At 29.7% G+C, this 13,918-nt stretch overlaps 1 protein-coding gene across 1 annotated transcript; it reads left to right on the top strand.

The window, feature by feature from the left end:
* Nucleotides 1-3,054: 3,054 nt before the first annotated feature.
* Nucleotides 3,055-6,107, top strand: LOC122585286 (histidine-containing phosphotransfer protein 4-like). Its single transcript, XM_043757409.1, has 6 exons — nucleotides 3,055-3,200; nucleotides 3,518-3,648; nucleotides 4,106-4,174; nucleotides 4,355-4,426; nucleotides 4,768-4,840; nucleotides 5,837-6,107. The coding sequence occupies exons 1-6, from the start codon at nucleotides 3,141-3,143 to the stop codon at nucleotides 5,861-5,863; spliced, it is 432 nt and encodes a 143-aa protein (XP_043613344.1). The 5' UTR covers nucleotides 3,055-3,140; the 3' UTR covers nucleotides 5,864-6,107.
* Nucleotides 6,108-13,918: the final 7,811 nt, after the last annotated feature.

The raw sequence follows: 13,918 nt of genomic DNA, 5'->3' as shown, positions 1-13,918 counted from the left end.
GCGAGAGATCGCCAACGCAACACCAAACAGGACCACTTCACCTGGTTCCGATCCATGAATTTGTTACCAAAATTTGTTTACATTCCCCGACCCTTGCAAAAATGAGGAGTTTTGGTCCACCATACATATCTATGTCGCCTTTTTTAATTTATATAATGTGACGATCTTTCCCTCTATGCATCTTTCATTATTCCACATTCTCGATATGGAACTGAAACGGATACGATGATATACGTGGCACTTTGGTGTCATGATCATGGGTTCGTATGTGATTGATTGTGATTTGAGTGAGTCGGGTTGAAGCCTTGTAAGCTGAACCACTGATATCATACGAAACCATGGTTTAAGATACAAGGTAATTAACTACTTTGATTGTTATACAAGTGGTGGGTTAATTAAGGCTAAGGGGTATGAGGCGGAATGCGGGAGCTGAGGGGGGACTTGTGACCTTAGACGTCTTGTACAAGACTTTGACCAAGTTATTTTGCCAAGATGCCTAAGAAGGGTGGTGTAGTAGGTAGCTTAATGACATTTTGAAGGTATGCCGCCACCTATGCCGCTTCATACCCTCCGGCCTAAGTGATTTTGTGACCAAAAGGTCTTCCGTCTAGCAATCCGTAAATCAAGAGGCTATAATTTCGAATTTCACCGTGCTCAAATTCTAGATTTTGTGTGATGTGTGTGAATTATTGTCTTTCGAAAAGAACATGAACTTATTTTACAAGGTCATGGAGATGTTTTCAAAAGCAAATTTTAATTAAACATTATTTGCGTGGTTTAGACAATGCATAAAGACGGATGGATTTTTATGAACTTTTAAATTCAGTGTAAATTAAATCTTTCATAATATTCATAAACTTCAACTAACACATGAAGTTAGGAGTGATAGTGACTTCCTAGTTAGCTCAAGTGGTTGAGCACCTGTCTTACAAGTAGGAGGTCTTGGGTTCAAAACTTGAGAAATACATAGGAAATCTTTCTATAAAGGCTTGACTTGGGTATACTTAGGTTTAAGTCTGAGAAGGCAGGGTTTACCCCTATTGATCGTCGTGTCTTCGGGCGGATTAGTAGGGGTTTTCCCCCATCGGGTATTTGAAATAGGCATTTCTACTTCAAGGGAGCTCTCTAGCGCGGACTCGATTAAGACAACGTATGTTAGACCTCCCGGTGTCAAATCGCAACACGAAGTTCTCAAGCGAAATTCATTTTTCAAAAATTCAAAAAAAACAAAAACCTTAGATATCTAATTATAATATGGGAAAAGTGAGTTAATGCTGTTAGATATTTAAGTTTGGTGAAATCTCTCTTTGATTTTTTTAATATTTATTTTATAATGCATAAATAAATTGTCACAATGTTTTTTATGGTTTAAAAAATTAGCACATAAGAAAGATTTCACCCAACTTAAGTGCCTAAGAGCACTTCACTTTACCTTTATAATATATATATATATATAGTATATACATATACATATTTATAATCACCAAATAGAAATTAATGATATTGAACCTAATTAACTAGTTGAGTTAATTATTATTATTTTTTAAAAGTTGATAAATATGATTTATTATATTATATTATATTATATATAGGTTTTAGTTAAAATAAAACAAATATTAAAGTAAAACAAATAAAACAATAGTTTTTTTATTTATTGAAGATCACCATTAATCATGAAATTATCGTGCATCAATAATCTCCATGCATCATTTTTATCATAATTCAAAGGTAAAAAGCTTATGCTATTTGTTTTAGTATAATATTTATTTTATGATAACCAAACTTTATATATATAAATCTTAAAGGTTTTGTTAATGACAGTTTTAGGGCAGTGTGTATATTTTATTTGGGTGCATTAAAATTTGTATTTTGTCATATGAAATTTAGGATATGGTTTTTTTCATGTATAAAATGCTATTTTTTTATGTATGTAATAAAATATTAATGACAAATCTTATAGATGTCATTATCATTTTCCAAATCTTAATAACTAAACCTAAATATCACTCGGTGTTGTTCGTCAGCCGCAAGAATTAAAACTAAACTAATAAAACCCATCATCCCTTTTTGTTTCAACCTACACCCCCATCAATTTGCAAGGTATATTTTCTAATCTACATTATGAATTATTAGCTTGATAATTATTGCGTGTAACTGGATTTTTGGTGAAAAGCTTGAATCGTGTGAATGTTGTACTATTAAAATATAGTTATTTTAATCTTTTGTTGCGTTTGTAAATGTTAAAGTACACACTTTCAAGAAATCTTTTATTATACTACAGCAAAGTTGTTATAACAATTTATCGACCAATCATAGCTCTCGATTTTTTAACGTTGATTTTTGTTTTTAATTTTGACTTTAATTTACACTTTTTACATAATTTTATTTAATTAATAAAAACAAATAACTCACAATTATTTTGTCTTTTATCTTCTAATATATCTCCACTACCCCCTCTTTATCAATTATGTTTACATCAATTATCACCAACACTTGCTGTTAATTGCCGCCATCACCATTGGTCGTCTCCACCATCTCGTCACATTGAGCACGTATCCTTCTATCTTCTAAAATATATTCACCGCCACTTTTACACCGGTTGTATTTATATCAAATTATATCACTCGACACTACCACCACCATCAATAGTTATCGCTATCACCATTTGTCGCCAACACCACCAGATCGCCATCTCAACAACCATCGTTGTATTGCGCGAATATCATGCTAGTTTATATTTTCCATTGTTATGCAATTAATGGATACATGTCATACCCATTTGAATTAAATGGAGATGATATCAAGTTGCTAGAGAAGAAAAACGCATTGCATCACTATCTACATGTATAAAATTTTCTAACAGTTTCAACAGGATGGTAGAGATCATTTAAAATTTTGTATCTTCTGACATTAGTTAATTAGTTATATAAAGATTGACACTTGTCATTTAATTTTGATTCCTCATTATCTCTCCTTTTTCCATGCAAGATCGAATCCCACCCATAGGCCCATACCCCTTACAAATCTCGACTATAAAAGGCAAGGAGCGAGCTGGTTTGATAGAAGGAAGCAAGGCCAAAAGAAGTAGTGTAGCCCATTCACTATTATATATGTAACTAACTCCATTTTAGTTATATAAGATGGAACAAAATCATATGCAGAAGCAAATTACCTTGGCCAAAAATTCCCTTTTTGAACAGGTAACACATATATTTTTCGTATTTATATTACCTTATACAATATTATGCGCATTGCAAGCCATATATTCCTATCTAAAATTTTATTGATGGTTGGAATGGCATGTATTTCAGTATTTGTCATATAAAACCGTTTTTAAAAACATGCGTATTGCCTAAGATCGAGTTTAATTATTAGTCTATACAAAGAGCTAATTATTTTTCAGTATTGTAGTTTTCTCAACTTATAGTTAGTATTTACACAAACTAACTTACAGTTATAGTTTGAACTAACTATAGGACTTTGACAAAAATAATAATGTTTGTTTCTATTTCTTTAGGGTTATTTGGATGATCAATTCAACCAACTTGAGGATTTGCAAGATGATGCAAACCCTAATTTTGTGGAAGAGATTGTCACACTCTTTTATTCGGATTCGATGAGACTAATTCGAAATGTAGAGACTGCACTGTAAGCACTCATGCTCCATTAAATATTAATCTATAATTAATCTCTGGCAGCGTCACATTAAAAAATCACCTCTTACGGCCACCTATCAATAACTAATCCCTTAAAATATTCCCAATACATATCTTACTAATCGCTAGCCTGGAATCCACTAGACCCATCGTTTAAAAACGACGCTCATTGTTAAAAGGATTTTATTGCTAAGACGAAATTTTAGCTAGTGTACGGATATTTATTAGCAAATTATTATCAATTGAAAAATTTTAGCATTGCGTTTGTTCAATTAGATTTTAAAGCAATTCATTTTTACTATTATTGAGATTAAGATTAACTTATCCTTGGTCATTTTGTAAATTCTCATGCAAACACAAAGTTGCACCTATTTGTTGTTGTGGTTGTCATTGTTAATGTATAGTATTTGTTCCATTTTATGAATTTATATATAGTTGCATATTCACAGGGAGAATTACCCTTTGGACTTTTACAAGCTCGACGATTATATGCACCAATTCAAGGGTAGTAGCTCAAGGTATACTTTATATATATGTGGCTACAAATTAAACAGAATAAAATATTTAAGATTATCTTTCTAATTCATTTCTTATGCTAGTTTCAAAACGCCCTATTTTTTTATTTTTATTTTTTATATTCGTTACACTTACTATGGATATAAGTTAACTCGAAATAAATATCTTTTACATATATGTAGCATTGGTGCCAAAAAGGTGAAGGACGAGTGCACTCAGTTTCAAGAATGTTGCAAAGCTAAAAATGCCGAAGGGTATGAATACTTCAACTAATTAAAACAAGTGATTGTACTTAGATTGAATACTGTGTAGGGGAAGTGAAAATGGTGTTGTTACATACCCAAGTTAGATAAACTCCTTCTCGCATGCTAATAATTTTTTAATTCATAAAAAACATAAAAGGTCAATTATTCATTCATTGTACATTAAATATTAAAAAGCTATGATATAAAGATATTTCACCCAATTTAAATGTGTAATAATACCACCCTCATTTTTTTCTTATACATATGTGCATTTATATTCATCCGAAAGTATGGACAGTTAGCAAAGTCGATTTTTTCCCCCTCTGATTTATACTTATTTGCGCATGCAGATGCATTAGGATATTTCAGAAAGTGAAGCAAGAGCATGCCACTCTAAAGAGAAAGCTTGAAACATATTTTCAGGTTTCTCTTTGAACTTGTTCTAAAATGTACATATTTATGGTAGCTACTATTGGTGATATAAAAAGAATGAATAAGGTCTAGGCAATTATTTAAAGCATGAATATTAGGGACGCCTTTACTAAAGAAACACTCATTGTTTTGTATTTTCTATATTCCTTGTGATACAAACTAGGTATTTTATTTTTAGAATCTCTTAATCTCTTAAAACAATTATGGCATACATTTTTAATATACTAAATTACCTTAATTAACTTCTTAAATCACATGAATTATTTTACATCCGTTATCTATGTTACCCGCCACTACAATTAGTCACCGCCACGCTGCCGCACACTACAGCATTGCGCAGATATTTATCTAATTGTTTTTTAAAAAAAACCTGTTCAAATGATAGGTTTTAAAAAGAAATTCAAGAAATTATAAAATAATTTTAATAGAAAACTTAAAAACATTTTTATGTTATTATGAAGTTTTCCATTTTTTATTTTCTAAATTTTAAAACTCTAATTTCTATTTACCCACTCCTGCCCCTCCGACTCGTGCCTCCAAGTAGATATTAACATATTTTTAAATATATGGAAAATAAAAGTTGCATTTTTAATTTGATGTTTTTTACAATAATGTTTTTGATATGAAAAACACTTCCAATTTCTAAACTATTATAAACAGAAAATTAAAAAACATTTCCCACCACCAAACTCAACCTATAATTTTGAGATATGGCTTGCCGACTTTAAATCGAAACAATAAGACTAGTTCGATTTCTTCTACACTTCAAAGTTTAATAGATTTGAGTCGGCAACTTTTTCTTATGAGTTATAAGTTTTTAACCCCGAAGTCCCGAACATATAACGCGTTTTCTACATTTGCTAGGTGTTAAGAGTTTCAAATTACAATTATTTCACAGTGCTTTAACCTCTTTTAGTATGTGAATATACTACAAATAAGGTTCGGGATCAAGTTATTTGATCGTAGGTTGTTGTAACGTTATTTCAGATCTCGAGACAAGGCATAAATTTCTAAAGTTGAATGACAAAGAAGAATTTATATGCGTAGGAGAGAAATAAAAGAGAATCTCTTAAGCTGAAGACTATGATATTTGGATATATATATCATCATTTATATATATTGGATACATGGATATGGATATACATATGAACTTGTATTATGTATTTGCTTTGCTTATCAAGCTATCAGTTTGCTTTTTTTTTTACTATCTAATGGAACATCCGGCCAATTGCAAGATGCACACAGTTTTTAAAGCTAAGCCCCATTGTGTAATAATTGACCAACCAATATCGAATTATCGATCAGATCCACTTATCAGATAGATTTGGTGATATATGCCATATTTGGTGATATAAATATGACAGGATATGATTTGCTAATATATTTAATGAATTCAAACTTTTTAATATACAAACAAATAGGAAATAAGTGTTGTATTTAAAGTGGATACAAAATTTTTACCTTCTATATTAAAAGTTCACGTTTGAATTTTATGACAAGTGTATAACAATTTTATGTCTTAAATTTGGATTTAATGATATGAATCAATACCTTCAGGAAATATTCACTTAAAGTACATCTAAAGATTATACATTTTCATATTAGTGTACAACTATTTAATTCATTTGACGATTGTTTAACAAAAACCCATAAAATAATTATTAACAAATAGAAGAACATAACTTTAGATATGATCGAACAAGGATTTATGTCATTCGGTAGTGTACTGCCACTATTCGCCACACTCGACTCATTTAATTTCAGTTCCTTGTCATACTCATAACATGTGATAATCCATTTCAATCTGATACATCGACCAAAATCATTTTCCAATAGTTGGTACGTCTTGAGTTTTTCCCTATAGGATAATAGGAAGGTTCTCTACAGGCTACATGGCAGAAATTCATGCGGACTAAAAGGGAAAGTGTGACATCTGTCACCAAAACTGGTAATTTATTATAGTCTCTAACTTACATTCCAAATTTCTTGACTAGTCAATATGCCTATATAGTATAACAAGCATAGAAATGTGGTGATCATTTCCAATATGGGATTTCTATTACTTGATATTCAATAGTTTAGGATTGAGATATTTGATCTTCCTAAACGTAGATGACTATAACTATCCCCGTAATTTCTAGACTTGTAGTTGTTAGTCATATTTATTTCTAGACATTGATAAATTAGTATACGCTATTTAGTGGTGAACGAAATCAATAATTATAAAAGTAATATATAATTAGTATAAGTAGTAAGATGGTAATAGTAATAGTAAAATATCATATGTTTAGTAAAAAATTTTAGTCATATATATATTACCACAATTTAATGGTGAGCAAGGAATTTTAATTCCATTAGAATTCTTATGATACATTAAGTCTAATCATAAACTAACTAAAACACTTATCTCCATATATATATATATATATATAATAAGTATACCCTAAATAATAAAAAAAAAAAAAAAAACCAAAACCCTTCTTGATTTTCTTTTGTCGATCAACAAACAAACATCACAACCTAAAATATATATTTTTATTATTATTAATCATCTCATTGTCAAAGCAAACTTTGGTAAGTTTAATTATAATTCTATTGAATCTTGATTTAAATTACAATTAATAATAAAATTCTTAAAGATTATATTCTATTCTTCTTTTCAAGGTATCTAAGAAGAAGATCATCAATCTTGGGGTAAAATCACTTGTCTTCTCTTTTCATATATATTAGTCTTTTTAATTATTAATATATATATATATATATATATATATATGTATATAAGCATATCTTTTTTTTATTTATTAATTTTTATTTATAAGTAACCTATTTGATGAATATATATTATGGCAAATTTATAATAATGAATGAAAGGGTTTTTTTTTTTTTTTATGGTTAAATCAAAAGCTTGAAGTATAAATCATATTTAATGTTAAAAGTTTAAGTATTTAATGAAGTATAATAATTAATGTAATAAAAGAAATCCAATTACGAAGGCATGAAAATCATAATAACAGATTTAATTAGGTGTTGGAGAGATTTGAAAGTTTATATATAAATATTAGTTGTAGTAGTCTTTAAAACAGTAAGTTTGGGTTATTTCAGAATCTGGACAGATTCGTTTTGTTAACTTTGAAAGGTCGTATCTTGGTCATGGGAGATGGTTAAGTCACGTTTTTGGTGTCTAAAATTAAGTTCAGGAAGTCTACTTTCTGGTGGAAGTGGTTTCGTGTCAAAATATGAAGTTTAAGGTTGTCAAATGAATTTTATAACAAAACTGCGCAAAGCTGAGTTTTCCGAACAGATTTTGGTCGACTTCAAATAGTCATATCTTGGTCGATTTTATGAACTGGACAATTATTTTTCTCCAGAAATTTTTTTGAGATGTTAATATTGTACAGTAAAAAAATTGGATTTTTTTGAATCTTCGAAGGCCCTTAACTTTTATAAAACTTTTCTGTGTGCGAACAGTGATTTTTCTGACTAGTCTGTAATCATTGAATTTTTAAAAATAGTTAACGTGCCAAATAAATTATGTAAAAATTCATGTAAGTATATAACACTCTAAGGTAACAGTAGTTAAGATTTGGAATCTTGAATCATTCGTTTCATCCTAATAAAAAATAGATAAAGTTACCAAAAATTTCAGTTAATATGAACTTGTAGAATTTAATCTTAAATCAGTAAAACAAATATTATATATTAAGTTATGTGACTTGTAACTTAATAATATATGACAAATCAGTTGTGAATATTTTGAAAATAGCCATATGTGTATTTCATCAAATACGGGTTACAATGGACGGTTCTTGACCATGTCCATAATTGTAACTTGTTCATATTTATATGTTGTGTAGATTCTAGCGACCTTGTTGGATTTGCATAACTACTTGCTTGTTGAGGTGAGTTTCGTGGCCCCTTTTTATTTTATTTCTTTGGGGGGGAAATGATGCTCAAAACACTATTCATTTCTTTACTAGCTGTGCCAAAACTTGTTTGTTTTCATGGACAAATACGTGTAATTATGAAATTGTGTATGCTAGTTTGCTTGTATTGATTTCTTTGATGCAATAGATGTCTTTTGATATCTATTGAAGACTATTGGAAAACTATCGACCAACTTTATACTCCAGCTGGTAGTTGTTGGTATTTAAAGCATGATTGAGTTGTTAACAGGAGTGATGGGGATTGTGTTGTTGGATAACTATGATGGCATTGATCATTATTTAGTATGCTACTACATGTTTATATTTACGCTATTGTCCAAAACTTGATATATCATGCACAGCAAACTCATTTGTATTCCTTTAAACCTACGAACTCACCAACATTATGTTGACATTTTCGAGCATTCATTTTCAGGTAATAACAATGCTTAAGAAGATTGAGCTTATGGACTTTAGGAAGACCAATAAAGAGATCCTTCATGGACTCCTAGATTGCATGTGAAACGTTGAACGCTATTTGCAATTATTATTTCTTTGCTATTTGAGGCGTGCTGCCTAGACTTTCCGTTTATGGAATTTACATTTATTTGAATTTCATTTAGTATGACTCTATTATAAAGTCCATGTGCCATTGCTATATCTTTTAGTCATATCCTACGATTCCGCCTAAGGTGGGGTGTGACAGAAAGGTAGATAGTGCAGGCTACGGGTCGGCTTAACTTTTAAAATGAGTAAGGTTTTTTTTTTTTTTATAATTTTTTTTACATTGTAATCTTTGTTGGTGCTATAACCGAGTCAAACTTATAATTATTTGTAATTTTGATTATTTTGTGTGTTATTGTTAGAATATGATCACGTAAAATGAATGTGTGTCCAAAAAATATTTAAGCCTACGGGGTCACACTTCAACATGAATGTAATTTATATTATTAATTAATATATTAAAGTAATATATTAATTAGTTTGATTACGAAATAATTAATTTAAATAAGTTAAAGAGTTAATTGTATTTAATTAATTAAAAAGAGAATGACTTAATTGTAAATTAGGATTTAGAGTTGGGCTCTAATTAATCCTAATGGGGCCGAATTTAACAAGGCTTTTAGGCCTTAACTAAACTTGTCCATCAAGTTTAGAAACCCTAACAATTAAACCTATAAATAGAGGTTAAAGGTTAAGGGCTTTGTAAGATAATTAGATTTGCAAAAACAAAACCACCTCTTCTCTTCTCTTTTCTCTCGGTCGAATAAAAGGAAAACAAGAATCATATGTTTGATTTTTGTTTCATACGAACTACATATTATAATATATATATATATATATATATATATTGTTTATATATATTATAATACTAAAATGAATTGTGGATAGATTTGTTTTCGGCAACAAATTTTGTTTTCGGTTCATATGAGTTTCGAATTAAGGGAGTATTACACAGCGGGTTTGTGAGTTTGTGATCAAGTATTAGCATACATACATTCCAACGTTGTGTGTGCAATCGTAGAGAGGTTTAATTCAAACCTTATTATAAAGGTTTCTTGCTTTATTCTCTCCAATTTAAGGTACATGTTTTCTATCTTGGTTAATTAATTAAACTACATAGATCTTGTCTTCCGTTGCGTGCTTTGTGATTTGATTTGATAAATAGTTATATAACCCAACAGTTATTTATGTAGTTTTGATTTTGTTATTGTGAATTTGAAGATAAATTCTAAGTTTATGACTCAAAACTATTGAATATATGATATTTTGGTAAATCAATTCAGAAATGAACTTATATTTTGCTTAAAGACGCCACATATATATAATTATACTATATCATGTAATATTTAAAAATGTTTACTACGAGTCAGGTCACATTTCTAGTTACGAGTCAAAAAAATCATGTTTTTAAGTCGTATCGAATCGACAACTATGACTATTAATACAATTAACATATGATATCGGCGGCTAGTGAAGTTAACTTAAATTGTTATTTATTTAAGTGTAATGATGAATGATGCTTTTGAAGTAATTAAAATTGCCAAAAACCATTAAATTATCAAAACTTCTTAAAAAACCGCTAGAGCTAGTCGAAAACTAGTTGTCATTGTAAGTGTAAGTGGATACAAGACAAGTATCAAGAACATGACGTCGTATTCAATCGTGGTTATATCATGACCCAGGTTTTACCCAAGGTCTTGAGTTCGATCCTTAAGGATGACAAGTCTTGGGGTTTTTTCCTCCGAATACTTGTAACGGCCCATGGCCAACATCTCGTTGTCTAGGGTACGTGCAAAGCTTCACCATTATACAGTGAGGTTTCTCTGATACCGCATACTGACTGAATGTTCGGAAAAAAAATCATGATGATTCTCTTATGATATTACTACGTTATTACATATTTACATGTCTTAAAAGTTAGATAGCCAAAAACGTACGTATTTTGTGGGCCTGTTTAAACCAAAGGTTTGGGCTGATAGTTGCAGATGTTGGGTACCATATTAACCTTCTTAGTTCTTACGTTTTGGGCCTTCCACTCCATGAGTTTATAAGCTGTAAAAGTGTTAATCAATCAATCTTCATCTTCATCTTAATCTTAATATATACTAACACGGTACCCACGTTATGCGGCGGTGGTTGTGGCGGCAACGGTGTGATGGTTGGATGACTGTTGGTGGTGGAGCGGCGGTGAGTTGTGTATATAATTGATGTAAAAAGTTAATGGACATATTTTAAATGATAAAGGACTGACAGTGTAATTTAATCATTAATGTTAAGAGGATAGTGTATATGAAAGTATTTTTTAAGGGGTGTTAAGTGAAAATATTACATATTTTCAACATTACCAAAAATAAAAAGGGCTATTCTTTTTATAATATAGTATAGATAAGACCGTTGAACTAATGACTTATTAACCAATCAAATCGTTCAATTTTATCAAATTGACTCTCGCTTATGTTATCATGTAGATAAACTATGAATTAAAAATCTTAATAATCATTATCCAAATATATTATAATATTAGTATTTATATTAATTTGTAGAAAAAATCTCATTGATTTACACTTTTTTGTTTTTCATCAATAATTTACATTTTTTAGCCCTGAATAATTATTTCATATTTATTTTTAGCCATCAACTTGAGAGAATTTTTTTAAGTTTATAATTATTTAATTAGTAAAAAATTTTCAACATAATCTCTCAACATAACCCTTAGTGTTGCTTTTGGTAAAAGAAAAAAAAATTGTATATAAAATACTTTTTATATCCAACAAATATTCATTGGACCATCAACTTGTTCTACTCGGGGGATATGTAAGACATTTGAGATCTGGATGCAGATTAATTCGAATAGTCATATATATTTTATGGGTAATGATTAATCCTCCTAACCAAATGGTCTAATAATTCTTTTAATTATGAGATGATGACATGTGAAAAATCAGGGGGCAAAATTAGGAAAGAGAATTAGTGGATACCACATGTCACCTTCTTAATGTATTAGGAGGATTATTAGGCTATTTGGTTAGGAAGATTTATCATTTTCCATATTCCATTTATACCTGATCCATTAATATCCTTTATTATTTGAGGGTGCATTCTTGAGTTTTATTTTTATGGGATAAGAAAGGGAAGGGGAGGAAAATTTATGTTTTTGTATTCTTAAGTTTTTTTATTAAAAGAAATGAAAGTGATGAAAAAGAAAAAGTTGAAGGTTTTGGACCTAAAAACTTTCTCTCCATATTTGGTAAGATTTGGAAGGATAAGTTGTAAATTTATCAATATGGGTTTAGTACCTTGGGGTGTAAGTAACTTTTACACTTTTTCTAATGTGTGAATGTAACTTTCATTTGGTTCATTGTATGTAACTAACTCGCTAAATTTGAACGATTGATGTAAAAGTGTATACGTGGCACACCATATGAGCTGCCACGTAGAAGTTTTTGATTGGTCAACGTAAAAATTTTACATTAATCGTTCAAATTTAGCGGGTTAGTTACATACAATGAACTAAATGAAAGTTACATTCACACAATAAAAAAAATATAAAATTTACTTACACTTCTAGATACTTAACCCTATCAATATACCTTCAAACCTTTATATGAATTATAATAACTATGAGGCTATAAATGTAAAATTACATATTTTTATCTTTTCTTATCCTTGTCTTTTAACTCAAAAATGCATTTAAATCCTTTTATTCCATTTATTTTCTTTTAAATGATAAAACTCAAGAATACATTTTATAAATATAATTTTTTATTCTTTATTCTCCTGTCCAATTTTTCTCCTTTCTTTTCCTTTAAAAAAACTCGAGAATACAGTGTTAGACGAGCAAATAAATCTAGCTTAATTGGCAGATGCATCTTTAGGTTTTTTCTATAGGTCTTGATGAGTTTGACTCTTAGGATCGACAAGTCTGTGGTTTTTTCCCGAATCACCTGTAACGGCTTATGGTTTACATCTCGTAGTCAAGAGTACGTGTAGGGCTTTACTATAATACGGTGAGGTGTTCTCTGATTTCAAATACCGACTAACTGTTAAAAAAAAAAAAATTCCTTTCATACGAAGGGATATGCTATATAAATATTATTATATCAAAGGTTAAATGATGTCAAGTTCATGTTGAAAAAAGTTGCACAAGTTCAATTGTAGTATGATTGCACTTTAGCCTTTAAGAGGGAAGTAGGGTTGAATCATTATATACGAAAGTTCATGATAAAGTTCATGCTTGTCCTTTAAAATCATACCATTTGGAAGATATATACTACTTAATACTTATAAGGTGGGGAATGCAAAGCCACCAGTAACCATATACCCATCCAAAAGTAATATATTTAACACTTCTTTTTTCATTTTAATTGAACTTTTAAATCTATTATTTATTAGTAGATCGACTTTGATGATAAACGAGAGAAATATTAGAATTAGAAAAACTTAAACGCTTTACCAAAGAGAGCCAGTGAAAGGTGATCGAGCATTGCAAGTTCGCAACAAGCGAAGGGATGCTAAATAACTTTTAATATAAAAACCAACATGTAGAATTTTCAGCCCTCTCACCTAAATAAATAAAATTATGTCTTTATGATTTATCAGAAGCTTTTACGTATTTACCAATTTATTTTTTATATGGCAATTG

This window comes from Erigeron canadensis, chromosome 1, assembly GCF_010389155.1.
Source record: "Erigeron canadensis isolate Cc75 chromosome 1, C_canadensis_v1, whole genome shotgun sequence".
NCBI lineage: Eukaryota > Viridiplantae > Streptophyta > Magnoliopsida > Asterales > Asteraceae > Erigeron > Erigeron canadensis.
Note: the sequence above shows the minus strand (reverse complement) of the source record. Positions and strands in the feature narration are given on the sequence as shown.

Excerpts from the sequence above, each read along its gene's own strand:
- LOC122585286 (XM_043757409.1), top strand. The coding sequence starts at position 3,141 with ATGGAACAAAATCATATGCAGAAGCAAATTACCTTGGCCAAAAATTCC. Across the intron at positions 4,175-4,354 it reads TTCAAGGGTAGTAGCTCAAG|CATTGGTGCCAAAAAGGTGA; the intron begins GTATACTTTATA and ends ACATATATGTAG. Across the intron at positions 4,427-4,767 it reads AAAGCTAAAAATGCCGAAGG|ATGCATTAGGATATTTCAGA; the intron begins GTATGAATACTT and ends TTGCGCATGCAG.